At 38.0% G+C, this 15,451-nt stretch overlaps 1 protein-coding gene across 1 annotated transcript; it reads left to right on the forward strand.

Annotated features, from left to right (window-relative positions):
- The first annotated feature begins 8,379 nt into the window (after positions 1–8,379).
- Positions 8,380–14,345, forward strand: gdf5 (growth differentiation factor 5). Its single transcript, XM_079629089.1, has 2 exons — positions 8,380–9,530; positions 12,023–14,345. Exons 1-2 carry the CDS (start codon positions 8,906–8,908, stop codon positions 12,883–12,885), a joined length of 1,488 nt encoding a protein of 495 aa, XP_079485215.1. The 5' UTR covers positions 8,380–8,905; the 3' UTR covers positions 12,886–14,345.
- The last annotated feature ends 1,106 nt before the right edge of the window (positions 14,346–15,451 follow it).

A 15,451-nucleotide genomic window follows, 5' to 3' on the forward strand; every position in this document is an offset into this window, starting at 1 on the left:
TTTTTTTAATAAAACACTACAAGGTGCAATGGAGCTACCACAGGTTAAAGGCTTTGGATTGACCATTTTATCCACCGTTATGATAAACAGTCAGTGTCATGATTGGTGCTACAGAGGGGGTGTCACTGTAGCCTTTTACGTTATCAAATGTCTTTTTTTTTAAGTCTGTGCTGTAAAACCTTTTAATTTTCATATTAAACATCAGAGGTGAAACCAAATTGAAGGCATGCATGCATATATGTTCGAGACTCTGAGATAAGCGTACTAGACTGACGTATGCTCATCTCAGCCATGGTGTTATGGTACATTCCACATATCCGTATGTAACTGCTGTGGTGGTTTTATACGTCGAGAGACGAGATCACTACGCGCTGCTTGACTGTCAGCTAAGCTACTTTAACAGGTACAGATGCTGTTGATGAGAATCAGTTCACTGCAAACAGACTTTGTACATCCAGGGATCTGTATATAGCCATTTGAATAAATGTAAAACTTTGGTACTTAGCCATTTCTTGACAGCCTTTTATTTACCAAATATTTAAATGCCAAAATCAGTTTTTATTGTTCTTATATCACATCCCGGTATTTGCTTTTAGCATAACCTGAAAGCAGATGTTTTGTGTCTGTATCTTTCGGAAACATGTTTTGTTTGAGAACAATGACCAATGTTAGTACTAACTTTTTTTCTTTTCTTTTTTCAATGTTTTTGTAGATGTTCTTAATTCATTTTTTACTACTTTTTTTTTTTTTTGTATTAATTTAACTCATATTTTATTGCCTGCCTTCAGGTCGGGGGTCTTTCTTCCCCTTCTCAGCTGTTGTACATGTAATAATTTTTATTTTATTTTTTGGTTTTTAGATTTGTTTTATATACAGTAGTGCAAAAATTCAAAGGCTGTTAGTCTTTCAACAGATTTTAAGAGTTTCTATTTCTTTTAGACTTTTTAAGCCGAATATATTTATGTTTTGTAGAAGGATGCTCTGGATTAGTAAAGGGGAACGTGAATAAGCTGTGCATTAATGTGCATGGTGTAAAATGATAAATTTGCTGCTTTGTTTGGTCACATCCAGATAAAATCACTGATCTAATGTTGAAGTCAATGAATCATTGATTTCTGCATGCAATTTCTGATCTGTTGAAAATAAAGCTATTTTATGCACATAACCATTTGAACGGTCTTGAGCTTTTTTTTCATGCTAAAAAGAAAGGTTGCCTTCACAGGGCATTTACACGACACCGTTTTCAACTTAAAACTTTTTATTTGGCTGTTCATTTACACGACAACTGCGTTTTGAGGGCCTGACAATGCAAACTTTTGAAAACTAGTCTCTGTAAACTACAAAAAACATGCATGCGTATTACGTGTTCAGTCTACAGGTGCGTAGTGTTTCTTTACGAAGTGAACACCAACTACTGGTCTGGCATGAATAATACAGTTTATTTATGGTTTTTATAGTTTTTTGTGGATCCGTGTGAAGGGATCGTTTTGACCATGTTGTCGCCTGTAAGCGAAAAATATAAAGAATAACTTTTCCATTTTTAGTACATCGTTGACGTGTAAACGTACCCTTAATAACGCTATTTCTTCAGAAGTGAAAGATAATCAAGTTGAGGACAGTTGAAAGTGTGAGCTGTAATGTCAACTAGTCCTCCCTCTTGACCTAAAGCACACCAAGTCAAGAATTAGTTTATTTAGGCTTCCTACGGTGCAGAAAGGCTCTGAAACAGGACAGTGGCTAGCAAAGGTGGATGTGTGAAACTTTTCGACTAACAAATGAGATTGAATTTGAACCTAAGAAAGCCAATGTTTGGGTTCAGAGAATGAGGATCACAGAGCACCAATGGAAAGGCGGTAGATGATGTTACACACTTTTGTTTATCATTGCAAATAATTTCTATTGATCTGTTGGGTCATATGTACAAAGTTTTATTTTTTTAAGGAATCAGTTAGCAAAAGTCAAACCTGTAATATTTTACTTTGGTCCTTGTCAGTAAAAATAGACACTTTAGCCACCATTGTGGTTTCCCACATTGGTGAAACCCTCTATAGAGAACCTCATGGAAGCTTCAAAATCCTATTGTAGGCTACAACCTAAATCTATATTTTTCAAGCACCTCAAAAATGATAAAATGGGGTTACTAGAGGAATCATTGACAGCCTTTAGAGTTCCTCTGAGAACTGACCTTTCTGCCTTGGAATGTCACTTCACATAATGATGACTTTGCCTATGTTTTGTTACTATGGTTTTGCAACCTGATACCTCTGGAGAAACACTGCAAGTTCAATGGTTCTTTAGAAAATCATCTACACATTTGAAAGTTTGGCATCAGTAAAATATGGCATCGTTTTTTAAATACTTCCCAGCAAGGATGCATTCAATTGGTCAAAAGTTAAAATAAAGACATTTATGAAAAAAGTAAATTGTAAGTTGTAATAGGCTAATTTCTCACAATATTACAGTTGTGTTGTATTTTTGATCAAATTAATGCAGTCTTGGTGAGCATAAGCCATTTTTGAACAGTAGTCAGGTTAGTTAACAGGTGAACTACACTGACCCGAAGAATAATGTAAAATCAAGATCTTTTTAATCACAACTTAAAATCCATACAGTGAAAATTATTCGATATTTTGAAGACACTTTGGTATACCTCAAGTGTTGCAGAAGAACCCGGATCATTGAAGAGCTTTACATAGGGTTTTCAAACGCCTGTTTGAACCGAATAACACTCACAGATCATTAAGTGTTTGTTAGAAAATTTCAACTTTCTGGTTCAGTTTGCATATTATTCGTACATGAACCTGTTTGTGATGAATAATAGGACAGTCTTTAAAGCGTAATCTAATTGGCTCAGTGTTAAATCGGGAATTTCCACCCCTAGAGATGTGTGTGTGTGTGTGTGTGCGTGCGTGCGTGCGTGTGTGTTTCCCATCATGCTGATGCCTGTCTCTGCTACCAAAAAAAAAAAAAAAAATAGTACCAGTATAATATAGTGAGTTTGTTTTCTTTTTGGATTGAAGGATAAAAATAGAAATGTTTTGATTCAAAAGTGTCCTAAAAAGGGTCATGCATGAGGCCTTCGAACATTAAATATTTGTATTTTTTAAAAGGAGAAAGATTGACAGATAAAGATTTTATTAACTCCTTTGGTTTAATATTTTGGTTTGCAATGGTGAGTGTGTGAGCGTGTGGCCTAAAATTAACACTCGCCAAGCACCAAATGCGAGTAAAAAATTATAAAACCGTGTCAATCGGCAACATTACACAATGGTAACATTTTTATGAATCCTAAAAATCGCCACAAAAGCGCAAGAAGACACGAAAGGGAACTCGATTGGTTTCTCGCGCACTGTGTGGGAAGTTTTATGCACACATCGCATCTTCTTGAACAGACATGCATGTTCAAACAGAATGATGTCAAAATGCCTGTCTTGGCAAGTAGCCTCGTAAACATGTCCGTTGTGTCTTAAGTGACCGTAAACAGTTGAGAAAAACGCATGTGTATCAGTATATTGGATTCGTGCATTGGCTCTTAAAATGACAGCAGCCTAAATAAACCTGCCGTCTGTGTTTTTAATTTTAATCAAACAAAGAAAAATAATTGCCCTTGACTGAATTGTATTATGTTTATGTTTTATGGCTGGTAAAAATTTTTATGGCCTGTAAATTCTCACTGGCTATTGGCAGGAGTGGTAAAAAGTTTGTTTTAGGCCCTGTGTGTGTGATGATGCAGCATTATAAGCGTTAATGACAGGGTGTGTTGAACACATGCCCACTTTCAGTCTATAGGCCTATACCTGAAAAAGCCCTGAGAAATGGAGAAATGACGTAAATTCAGTACAAACAGAAGGTGGAGACATATCGGAAAACGAATTGGCAGATTAATCATTCATATTTCACAGATATAATTACATGACCTGCATGGGGAAAGTTCTCTTATGGTTTATTATATCTGGTGATGTTGTAGTGCATGTAACCAAATATCTTAATGTTTATTGAAAATATGCAAATCTTAATGTTTCCATGACGAGTTTCCCATTTATCTTATCTGTTGAGAGAGAAAAAAAGCATGTCTGCGGTCACATGTTGAATGGACAACTAGACAAGGAAGTTTTTTCTTCTTCCTCATAGCACAAGGAATAGTTTCATCATTAACACACACACACACACGTTTTCTATTTGAATGCTTATCAGAAAAACAAGTCTGTGGAACGTTCTGGATAGTGTTCAAACTCTCACGTATTACGCCATGATATTGGAAGATGAATGGTGCCTTTTCACTTTAAACTACAGCCTGGGTTTGTTTACACAAGAGGTGGAGCAAAAGAAACGGCCGTTTGTGATGATCTCTTTAATAACCCTTACATTATGTGGATTGAACAGGGGTAGTTATCACTAAAATGTAAGTAGCTATAAGATTGTGAATCATAACTCATTCACACCACACACACACACACACACTTTATTATACTATTTTTTGCAAATGCAAAGCTGATAAAGTCTTTTAAAATATTGTTTTGAGGATGTCACACCAAATCTGTGCATTACAACCTGTGTGTATCAGAATCAGAGAGGCGTGTATGATAATATTCAGTTTCTGGTCTATATGAGGAACTATGTCAGACAAGGAAAGTAAACAAGAAAAGCAAATAAAGAAAAAGGCTGAACCATTTCGTCATACAAGGATGTTTGTGCCATGTGCATCTTAAATGCAAGGCAGGCACATCTCGTAAAGGTAAATAATGCATCTCTTTATTTTTGTAATATGTAGATGTAGATTTAAATGCTAAATTTATTTCGGAGAGGAAACATGGATACTGCTGAATTAAACACGATGATGAGGTCGCATGGCCTAAATGTAGCACATTACATAGGCTAATAGCCTACATATTTGCATATATGCACTTGACATGCATAGGAGGCTGTATACGGTATAGAAAGCAGTACGCTATATATTCAATTTATGCCTACTATATAGTAGAGAAATATGGGATTTCGGACGTAGACTAGAAGAGGCGTGGAGAGCATTTGAAAAGCTCCAAACTACTGCCACCTGCTGATTTGGTTTAGACATTACAAATCTTTGTCTTTGTCTTTTTTTTTTTTTTTTTTTTTACCGTAGGCTATATTCTTACATTATTTACAAATTCAGACCAAAAATATGGGCCTAGTCCAAGCTATTTTGTGCAGGGTAGTTTTTTAGGGATATTCAGTGAATGAAAAACTGTCAGTCTGTTTCTCACTAAGTAATCACAAGGCTTCAGAAGATTGAAGATATTTTGCAAGTTACATAAAGCACATAAAGCACTTTTATTATACTATTGACTTTTGTGCCTTTTTTAATGAAACTATTATTTAACAATTAATGGAAAATGTAACTTTATCAATAATTACAAACAAAGCAACGGGTCCCAATCTTCACCTACCAATTCTGTATTATTTTATTGAAATTAATTTTAAAAAAATGTTTTATTATAAAGTGTTATTTTATTTCATTTTAAACCCCTTTAAAACCCCACAGAAAATTAATTGAAAGGCTCATGTAGGCTACTAAGCTACTTTTGATCTTTTTTGTTTTTCCTAAACGTATTACCCAGAATTGTCCAAAAGAGGGCGATGTTGTACTTTTTTTCAGCCTGTTATTGTGAAAATCTTTCAGGCAGCAAACTGTGAAAGGCAGCAACTCAATTATTCTTCACGTGCCATCGGAAATTTCCTATTTCCTACTTCTGATGTCGTGATTACGAGTTCGTCGCGTTCAAGTGCTTTTCTGTCTGAATTTAGAACATAAATCATGAAGGACACCAGGTTTATTCTAGCCTTTTTTAAGCCAAATCTATTGAAGATAACTTTGAATAAAATGTAGCGTCTCTTATTCTTTGACAACCATATCCATCGTGCTATCTAGATAGCCAGCTTTCTGTCAATTATGGAATTTCGGTCAATATACTATTTTCACGGTGTATCCTATAAAACATTTAATAGGCTACTGTATGCTTCAAATTGTTATTTAAATATGTAAATATGGACTAGGCTACTTTACTGAGAAACCTAGGCTGAAGTAGAAAAAACTAATAAAGCATAGACCTACTACTAGTCTACCAGTCACAGCAGCAATCGTTTTCCACTCCGCCATGTTTAAAGATGATGGCACGTCCAACTCGGGAACTCGAGTATCAAAATGATCTCCGAGTTTCCCTGTGTTAAATACGACTTGAGAGAGCGTTAATCGATCCATGTCCATTTTTCAATTAGAAAACTCGTATTCACGATAATTCCGATTGATTGCACGCGAAGGCAACACTAGGCCTAGGCTATATCACGCTCTGTGTGGCCCAAACCCTTTCAGCAACACAAGGTGAACAAGCTGCAGTGAAAACATGAAAGATAGGCTTCCATGTAAGAGAACTTTTAAATTGTGATTAGCCTGAAAAGTCATTGAAATAAATGAAATCTTTTAAAAAAGAATGGAAATGGGTTTGTTGATAGCAAGCACAGGAGTTGAGACCACATGATTATTAGCAGAATGTCAAAACTCCTCCAGAACAAGAGCCCCTTTTATTTCGTTTGTCCACGACTGCACCTGAGAAATGTCTGTGGTTTTGCAACGACTAACACCTCGACAGCACATTTCTCTGCACAAAGATACCAGCGTAGCATGGCAATTTGGGGGAATGTGAAGGGGGTCAAAGCCATACGGTGGGGTCCCAGACTTTTAAATGGCTTGTAATTCCCTCATTTTGCTATAGTATCACTATATATTGGGTTCAATCTTTTTACTTGTTTTCTTTCAAATAGAACATGTTTTGTATTTCTTTTTTGGAACTGATTGTAAGACTTGAGACTGTAAGCCTCATTGATCTGAACTTATGTAACTCAGTGTTTAAATCAAAAGGTTCACTCAAGCTTATTCTGCTCAAAAGCTGAGCTCAGATCAACGAGGCCTACAATCAATCAGATTCAAAAAAAGAGATAAAGGAAACAAGGTGGGGGAAATTTTTTTTAAATTTTTTTGGGGAAATTTTGGGGATCAAAGTCAGTAAGTTTTAGCCCAATGCGATAACAATAAGCGTTTTCAGGAAAAAGAAAATGGCCGGAACACAATGTGAGAGAAAAAATCCAAATTATAAATGCATGCCATCATTTTCAATTCAACTATAACTGTGTTTAACTGTTGTATGCTTTGTAATGAGAACATTTGTATTAAATGAGAAACGTGGAAGCATTTTCACTAGTAATCTTTAGACTGTATATTCACACAAAAGAAATGTTCCTGGTGATCCATGCCACTGTGGTGTGGGGTAAACCACAGGCCATGTGTCCTCCGTCCTTCTGAAAACATCCTGAGACGCTGAACACACCTCGGGCCGCTGGAAATGTGCTGCGTTCACTGTTATGAGCGGCAGTTTGCTGGCCAACGCTGAGGTTTTCACCCCTGGATGAGCATGTTTATGTGTGTGTGTGTGTGTGTGTGTCTGTATCCTGGGCTTCACCTGCGTAATCCACAACACTCTTCATTCCCTCGTCTGTTTGTCTAAGGAGGTGGGGTTTTTTGTGAGTGTTTTTTTTTTCAATGTTCGGGAAGGATTGGAATGGTCTGTGTGGGTGTCTAACATAGCGTTACCAATAGTCCATATATTTAACTTGAGGAAATAAACTGTTTCTCGAGTTCTCAAATACGAATGTATGGTCGAGGTTGAGAAGAAACCGAGTGCTTTGCCAGACATCCCATAAACTCAAAATCTGTCTTGTGACCTCTGACCTTACACCAGTGTGATCACATTTAGATGATGTGGCAACTAAATCCGGTCACCTCATTTGATCTTTTAGTGTTCAATGAAAAATGTACAACTTGTACATTATACTCTGATCAGACAGTAGCTTAGTATCTAACTCAAATGAATATTTACTTATTTATTTGAAATATACCACACAAAAGAAAGAAACTATATTATAAATGTAATTTAATATAGTTAAATATGCAATATATAATATAAAGTTAGTAGCCTACATGTATTTTCTTTCTTTTTGTTTTGTTTTACGGTACATTTGTGAAAACATGCAACAATCTGATTCTTAAAAAACAGTATAACGTCCGATTCTGTCATATTAAATAATGTTTTTGACTTTTTGGTTACTTGACAAAACACGTTTTGATCACGTTCAGTTAAATAACACTTTTTAAGAGTAAATCAAAATCTATTCTTTAAAAAAAAAAAGGATCTATGAAGTTTAATAGCATTTGCACATCAACTCTTGGTATGCTTATCAAGTCATGTATAATGCATGGTCATTTGCATATCAATTCTGACCTTTGGCTCATAAACGGAGGATTTATTCTGGTGACCTAATGCAAAGCTTTTGGTTTTATGTATTCAGTGACTCATGCTGTAAGAAGAAATATTGCACTTGAATAAATCTGGACAGCACGCATGACATCAGAGAGTAATTAAGCCAGTTTGCGTTGGAATTCCGTTTCCAATTCCTGCGCTCAGGTTTGCGCACAACTTAAGCACCTGCAGGTTTCTGTGTGTGTGCGTGCTGTTTTCACTGGACGATGTTCAAACTCTGAGAAAGAAAGAGAGAGTGAGGGAGAGAGCGCATTACGCCATCCTTCCCTCTTGGAAAAAAGTGGGATTTGAAACAAGTCTCTTACTAGATATCAAGCAGAACCGCTGGACTTCAACGAGAGACACTGCGCTTTTGCACCTACTCTTGGATCTCCACTCCGACAGAGCTGGATCACTATGGTTCTGAAGAGAGGGGCACATGGCAATGGTTTGCGCAGAGTAATCGATCAGACGTTTCCTAAGCTTCATTTTTACCTCTCCAAACCCGTTCATGGTAGTTCGCCAAGAGCTGTTGGTCATTTCTCCATCACCGAAACTCAGAGGAAGATCAGAGGATGAAAGTTCTGACTAGTCTCCCTCTTTTACTGGGCTTCTGGACTCTGTTATACCTGGTCTTCATCCCGCAAGCGCTCTCCCTCGCCGGCGTGGCCGGTCACAGGGGCACCGGAGCGGCCAAACCCAATCCGCGGTTACCGGTGGCGCGAAACGGGACGACGCTCGTTAAGCCCCCTGACAACGCGAAGATCTCCCGCATCCGGGCTGGTCCACCTCTGACAAAGTCCGAGACTATTCCGGCTCGCGCCTCGGTACCTGTGAGTTTAGGGCGCAGGGAGGCCGCGCGCTCTTGGGTACCCAAGGATGCGGCGAGAGTCGCATCCTCTTCCAGCATCCAGCACCAAACGGGACACAATAAAGGAGTTTCTAAAGCGCCAGCTGCAATCAGGGCCGGGCAGCTCAATCCTGGCGTGATGAAAAGCATCGCACCAGCACCTGCCCATCTGAGAGCGAAAGGCGCAGTAAAACTGGAGGACAGTGAGGAACCCAAACACCCTTTAGTGACGCCCCATGACTACATGCTGTCCCTGTACTGGTCACTGACCAGCGGAGAAGTCAATACTAGTGTCCTGCACGAGGCTGGGATGGCCAATACCATCACCAGCTTTGTAGATAGAGGACAAGGTATGGTATTCATATTTACTCTGGTCTGCATTAGAGAGTTATGTTGTATGCACATTATAGACCGGGGCAAGTTGTCACATTGCTTAATTGTCACGAATCAAAAAAAAAAAAAAAAAAAAAAAAAAGGTCAAATTACGAAAATGTATTTTTATTGGAGAAGGTTGTCACTTTTCGGTTTTATTAATTACAATTAAAGTGTTTTTTTTTTCATGTGGTTTTATGCTTCTTCTTTTTTCATACTAATTTAACTATTTAAAATGAGCTGAAAACCCCACAATTAGTTATTTTATAACAGCCTAGCAGGTTCCAAATGTGACAACTTACCCCATACACTGTGACGATATGGCCTGCTATTAGAGTCAATGTAATTATATATGGTGACAAATGGTGAAATATTTCAGCTTTTTTGTAGTCAACAGTTTTAATGTGTGTCTATAGAAACTGACCAAAAAAACCCACCATCCCTTAAATATTAAAATAATATTTACTTGAGTAGGAAGCGTGACAACCAGCCCCGGTCAAGATTGTAAGTTCAAAGTTATTTGAATGCATAAAGGTATATGTGTATTAAGGTCACTATACCATTTTTAATTACTTTTTAGCTTTTAGAGTGCTATTAAATCATCTTGCAGTGTGAAAAAAAATTCTGAGAATAAATATCCCATTTAGATTACCGTAATATGAACTAATAAAAAGTGCATGTACGACAATGGCACAAAAACATTAGAAAGGAAAATGTTTGATTTAGATGAATTGTAGCCTGTCAAATGGCAGGATACTGCTGTGACTGCTTGAAATGTCACGTCAACTGCCCATCATGTCTACCGCATTTACGCTAAATTGTCCTTTTCTGTTTATACAAAAGAAAAGTCATGGATATAAATTTTTAAAACGTCTTATTTCTGCTTAGTATCGCACTATACACACTAAATCTACACAATCATTTTTTTTCTTTTTTTTATCTGGGTCTCTGACCCAAACCAACTGTGTCAATATGCATCTGGCATAAGACTTTTGATGGACCTCTGCTTAAAGTAAATAAACTCCTGGGCCGGTTACAAGTAGGTGGCCTCAATATGTTTTTATTTTTTCTAAGTAAATCTGTTTAAAACAGCATTTAAATGGCCCTGCTTTCTGTAGCTGCAAGGTTGACTCCTCAGAAGCTTTAAATGGTTTTAGTTTATGCTGTGTGAAATACCCTTTGCAGATTTATAGTTACCACATCCTCTGTAGACTTCGAGCAAGAAATGCATGCATCTCTCTTCCTTTCTCACCTACAGGGAAAGTTTCCCTAAAAAAGATCATTTACTCGCCCTCATGTTGTTTTAAACCTGTAAGACTTCTTCTGTGGAGCACAAAAGGAGATAGGTCTCCATTCACTTTCATTGTATGGAAAAGAGCAGCCTTGAACATTCTGCTAAACATCTCCTTTTGTGAAGAAAAAAAGTCATACAGGTTTGGATCAACATGAAGGTGAGTTAATTATGGCATAAATTACAGTTTTGGATTAACTATTTCTCTAAAGTTTAAAAAGCCACAGCACATCATGTCCTACATCAGTGTAGTAATTTACGCCACCACACACACACACACACACACACACACACACACACACACACACACACACACACACACACACACACACACACACACACACACACACACACACACACACACACACACACACACACACACACACACACACACACACACACTAATCAGTTGCACTCTCTCTGCCCCTCTCTCCATGTGCTTCAGATGTTTTTTTTCCAGCCTATGTTAGTGAAAGCCATATGTCACGGTGGTAGGCACACTGGTAAATAGCTGCAGGTTGATAATAATGCTGTGTTTACAGTATGTTGTGGTCTCCAGGCCGAGTTCGTCTGGTTTTAATAGTCTTTTGAAAGCAAACTGTTCTTGGATAAAATGAAACCTTTTGATTTTTATAATGCACTGCCTTCATATTGCATTGCATGCAGAGAGAAAGTGAGCTCGCTCTCCCTCTATCTATGTATATCTCTCTTTCTCTCACACACACACACACACACACACACACACACACACACACACACACACACACACACACACACACACACACACACACACACACACACACTATGTGATCACAATCCAATTCTCCATGCTATACCATTAAATATTTCCACAAAACCACAGTATTACCTTGATTGTCATGTGCAAAAATCATGATATTACGATGGTACATCATATAGTAAATGTTAAAAAAAAAACATGACATTGTGTCAAAAAATCATGGTAATGGCATTGTACGTCCAAATAAAAAATGTATCACTCTGACACCATATGCAAAAACATGGTATTACCATGATACATGTCCAAAAACATGGTATTACCATTGTACATGTTAAAACAGTCTGTGTTTGGCTCTTAATATGGATGTAATCAAGATAAACTGCAACTAATAAAGCAATGCAAAGGCTATTTTCATTGACCTACGACCTTAACTTTTGCAGACGAGCGAGCGCCGCTGCTGAGACGCCAGCGCTACCTCTTCAACATCAGCTCAATGGAGAAGGAGGGTCTGTTGGGCGCAGAGCTGCGCATCCTCCGAAAGAAACACATGGACTCTCGTAAGCACACGTTTGAGGGCAAGGTAGCTCTGAGACTGTACACCTGCGCGTCAGGTAAGCACAGAGGCCTACTGGTGCACACTCTTTCCATCGACCCTCACAGCGCCCCTTACTGGGAAGTGTTTGACATCTGGAAACGGTTCAAAGACTTCAGAAACGCTCCTCAGCTTTGCTTTGAGCTGGAAGCCGTGGATCAAGGCCGACCGCTTGACTTGCGATTACTCGGCCTGGGCCGAGCGGGACGGCAAACCAAGGAGAAAGCCTTCTTTGTGGTGTTCGGGCGCACAAAAAAGCGAGGGCTCTTTTACAACGAGATCAAAGCCCGGTCAGGCCACGACAACAAGACGGTGTACGAGTACCTCTTCACACAGCGTCGGATGCGTCGGGCACCGTTGCCACGTGGGAAAAAACCACCCAAGAACCAAACCAAACAGCGTTGCAACCGCAAGCAGTTGCACGTCAACTTTAAGGAAATGGGCTGGGACGACTGGATCATCGCTCCTCTGGAGTACGAGGCCTTCCACTGCGACGGTGTCTGCGACTTTCCCATACGCTCCCATTTGGAGCCTACCAATCACGCCATCATCCAGACTCTCATGAACTCCATGGACCCCAGGTCCACGCCACCGACCTGCTGCGTCCCCACCAGACTCAGCCCCATCAGCATTCTGTACATCGACTCCGCCAACAATGTGGTGTACAAGCAGTACGAGGACATGGTGGTGGAGAGCTGTGGCTGCAGGTAGCGAGATATGAAGAACCTTTTGGGTCTTCTTCATGACTTTCTTTGACAAGAGTTTTATTTTATTGCCAAAATCAAGAGTACGACTTCCGTTTGTTGATCAGCTTTAGAAACAGGGAACAGGGTTGTGCACCATTCAGAATTGCATTGAGATTGTCTTTTAAATTTCAGTTTAATTCTTGAATTAGGATTATAGTAGCAAACAGGGTGCAGAATTGCAATTCGCAGGTTAATGTAAGGAAAAATAATTAAAATGAACTGGAATTCAAAAGAAATCATCAGTTATTTTAATCAGAAAAGCAAATGCTGGCCAGACAAACTTTGATTACTGGATTGATTAAACTTTGTTTGGAAGTTTTGAGGGGGGAAAGAAGTGATATTTAAATGTTTAACTTTAATAACATGCTATATTCCAGTAACCTTTAAGGATTTAACTAAATTACCTGTGACAAAAATATTGGAATAACATTTGTGTACCAGTGTGGAAAACCCCAGAATGCATCACTTGTGAGGAATTTCTTTGAATTGCAATTCAGCAAATTCATCTTCCTGTCACTGCATTTCAACTTTCGATTCAAATTCACACTCCAAAATGGAAAGGGGTACAGTTTGAATTTTGCACAACCCTGACATGTAACCTAGAGATCATTAACATCTGGAGGTTGACAGAGGATTCAGAACAAACAAACACTGTTGCCTTTACATCTTGTACTTCTTTGTTAACACAAACCTGTGTCAATGTGCCAATAAAACGCCTCGGATTCCCTCGTCAAATGCAGGTGTCTTCTTCAAAACTAGCCGAGGGCTTCACTGCTACATCAGTCTGGTTAGCAATGCAGTGCGCCCCTGCTGGTAGATGTCATAACTACACCATCTGGCTGCTAAAAACATCTTTCTCCACTGACTGCCATTCAGTAGTTTGTATTCGTGTATTCTGATGGAATACATTGCAAGCAAGACATATTTCATTATATTGTACACTAGCGCAGAGACTATATCTTTAGATTTATGAATGTTGCTGGTGAAAATACACCACTACTCACCAGAGGCATTAGGTTGATGGTTTTGTTCTCACATTAATAGCTGCACAACCAAGGTACATGTTTAAGTATTTTTTATAATCATTCATGAAACTTGATTAAATGTCTAGTTGTTATATAAAATGTGTTGTTTTTGAGCTCAATGTCATGTAGTTCAATACGAAGTAAATAGTTTATATGTTTTACAAAAGAAAAATGTTGCTATTGCTTTTAAAGTGCTTTAACTAAAGGGATAATAAACATGTGTATTATTATTTTTTTCTTTTTTGATTATCCAGTTCAGGGTTACTCCCCAGAGTAACAGCATGTAACGCATATTGTGATGTGAACCATTTAGAAACAAAACAATGGTTTCCAAACTTTTTGTACAAATATAGAAAGCTCTATAATTCTATTTGAACATGGCATTTAAATTTAATTCAACAACCACAGCACAGATAGTTTATGTCTGCACTTTCTTTCTTTTTTTGTATATAAATGGAAACTTTAAACTAAGATTTTTTACAATGCAGCAGATATTCATAATAAACAAAAACGACCCAGAAAAAAAGTTTCAAGTGATTTTCTTTGCAGGCGGTTTCTATTCAAGTTAAAAAATAACTTTTTGCTACTGAGACAGGCACAATTTTTTCACTAAAAAAATATTTGTCTGTCCAAACTAAAAGAAAAAAAATGCTGAGAATTGTGAGAACAAACAATCAGAACATACAAGATGACAGTGGAACAATTTCTATGGTAGCCTACTGTTCATTCATTAGACCAAAATTGATCCACATATAGCTTTGTTGTTGATGATGCTTCATGACATCTTTCCATCTTTAGAATTTTGTCTTTGAACTGTCATTATTGCGGTAGCTCTTTATATTTCTATGGCATCGCTGGTGAAGTGGATTTAGGCCTACTTATTGTAGAGTTAACGAAAGTTATCATGAGCATTGTTATGTTTGAAGCGGGTGACATAAAAAAAATAGCAGGAGACCAGGAAGATATTAAAACGAGTGGTTTATTCAAAAATCCGTTAGATATTTCCAAGCTGTGGACAGAACACAACGAGCGCAGTGCGGAAAAGCTGTTGAATGCTTGAATCTGATTGGTTGACAAACGAAGTGTGCAATTATTTTCAGGGAAACGCACGACTAAAGTAGTTCCAGGCAGGTCTTGACCGCATTACAGTTACATATCACTTCGCCAAATGATTTCAGTTATTTCAAAGGTCCTTACAGACTACAACAGCAAAATAAACAACACCCACAACGACACTGACCAAGCAAATAAATATAGTAAACAATAGGATTAAAATGACAAATTATTTACATGTTTTTGCCACAAAATTATGCTATATTATTATGTATAGGCTACGGAAAGCACACACTCTCTCTCCCGCTCTCTCATCCGCTCAAACGCACACACACATACAGTAGCTACAGACACTCACTCACACTCACACAGACACACACACACACACAGAAACGTGTCGTCAGCACTGCTCTCACGATTTTATCAGTAAAATAGTTTAACAACTTTGACAAC

Source organism: Phoxinus phoxinus, assembly GCF_949152265.1.
Source record: "Phoxinus phoxinus genome assembly, chromosome: 11".
Lineage (NCBI taxonomy): Eukaryota > Metazoa > Chordata > Actinopteri > Cypriniformes > Leuciscidae > Phoxinus > Phoxinus phoxinus.

Bases quoted from the DNA above. Each gene is read 5' to 3' on its own strand.
- gdf5 (XM_079629089.1), top strand. From the start codon at position 8,906: ATGAAAGTTCTGACTAGTCTCCCTCTTTTACTGGGCTTCTGGACTCTG. The intron at 9,531-12,022 runs GTATGGTATTCA...TAACTTTTGCAG, and splicing joins CTTTGTAGATAGAGGACAAG to ACGAGCGAGCGCCGCTGCTG.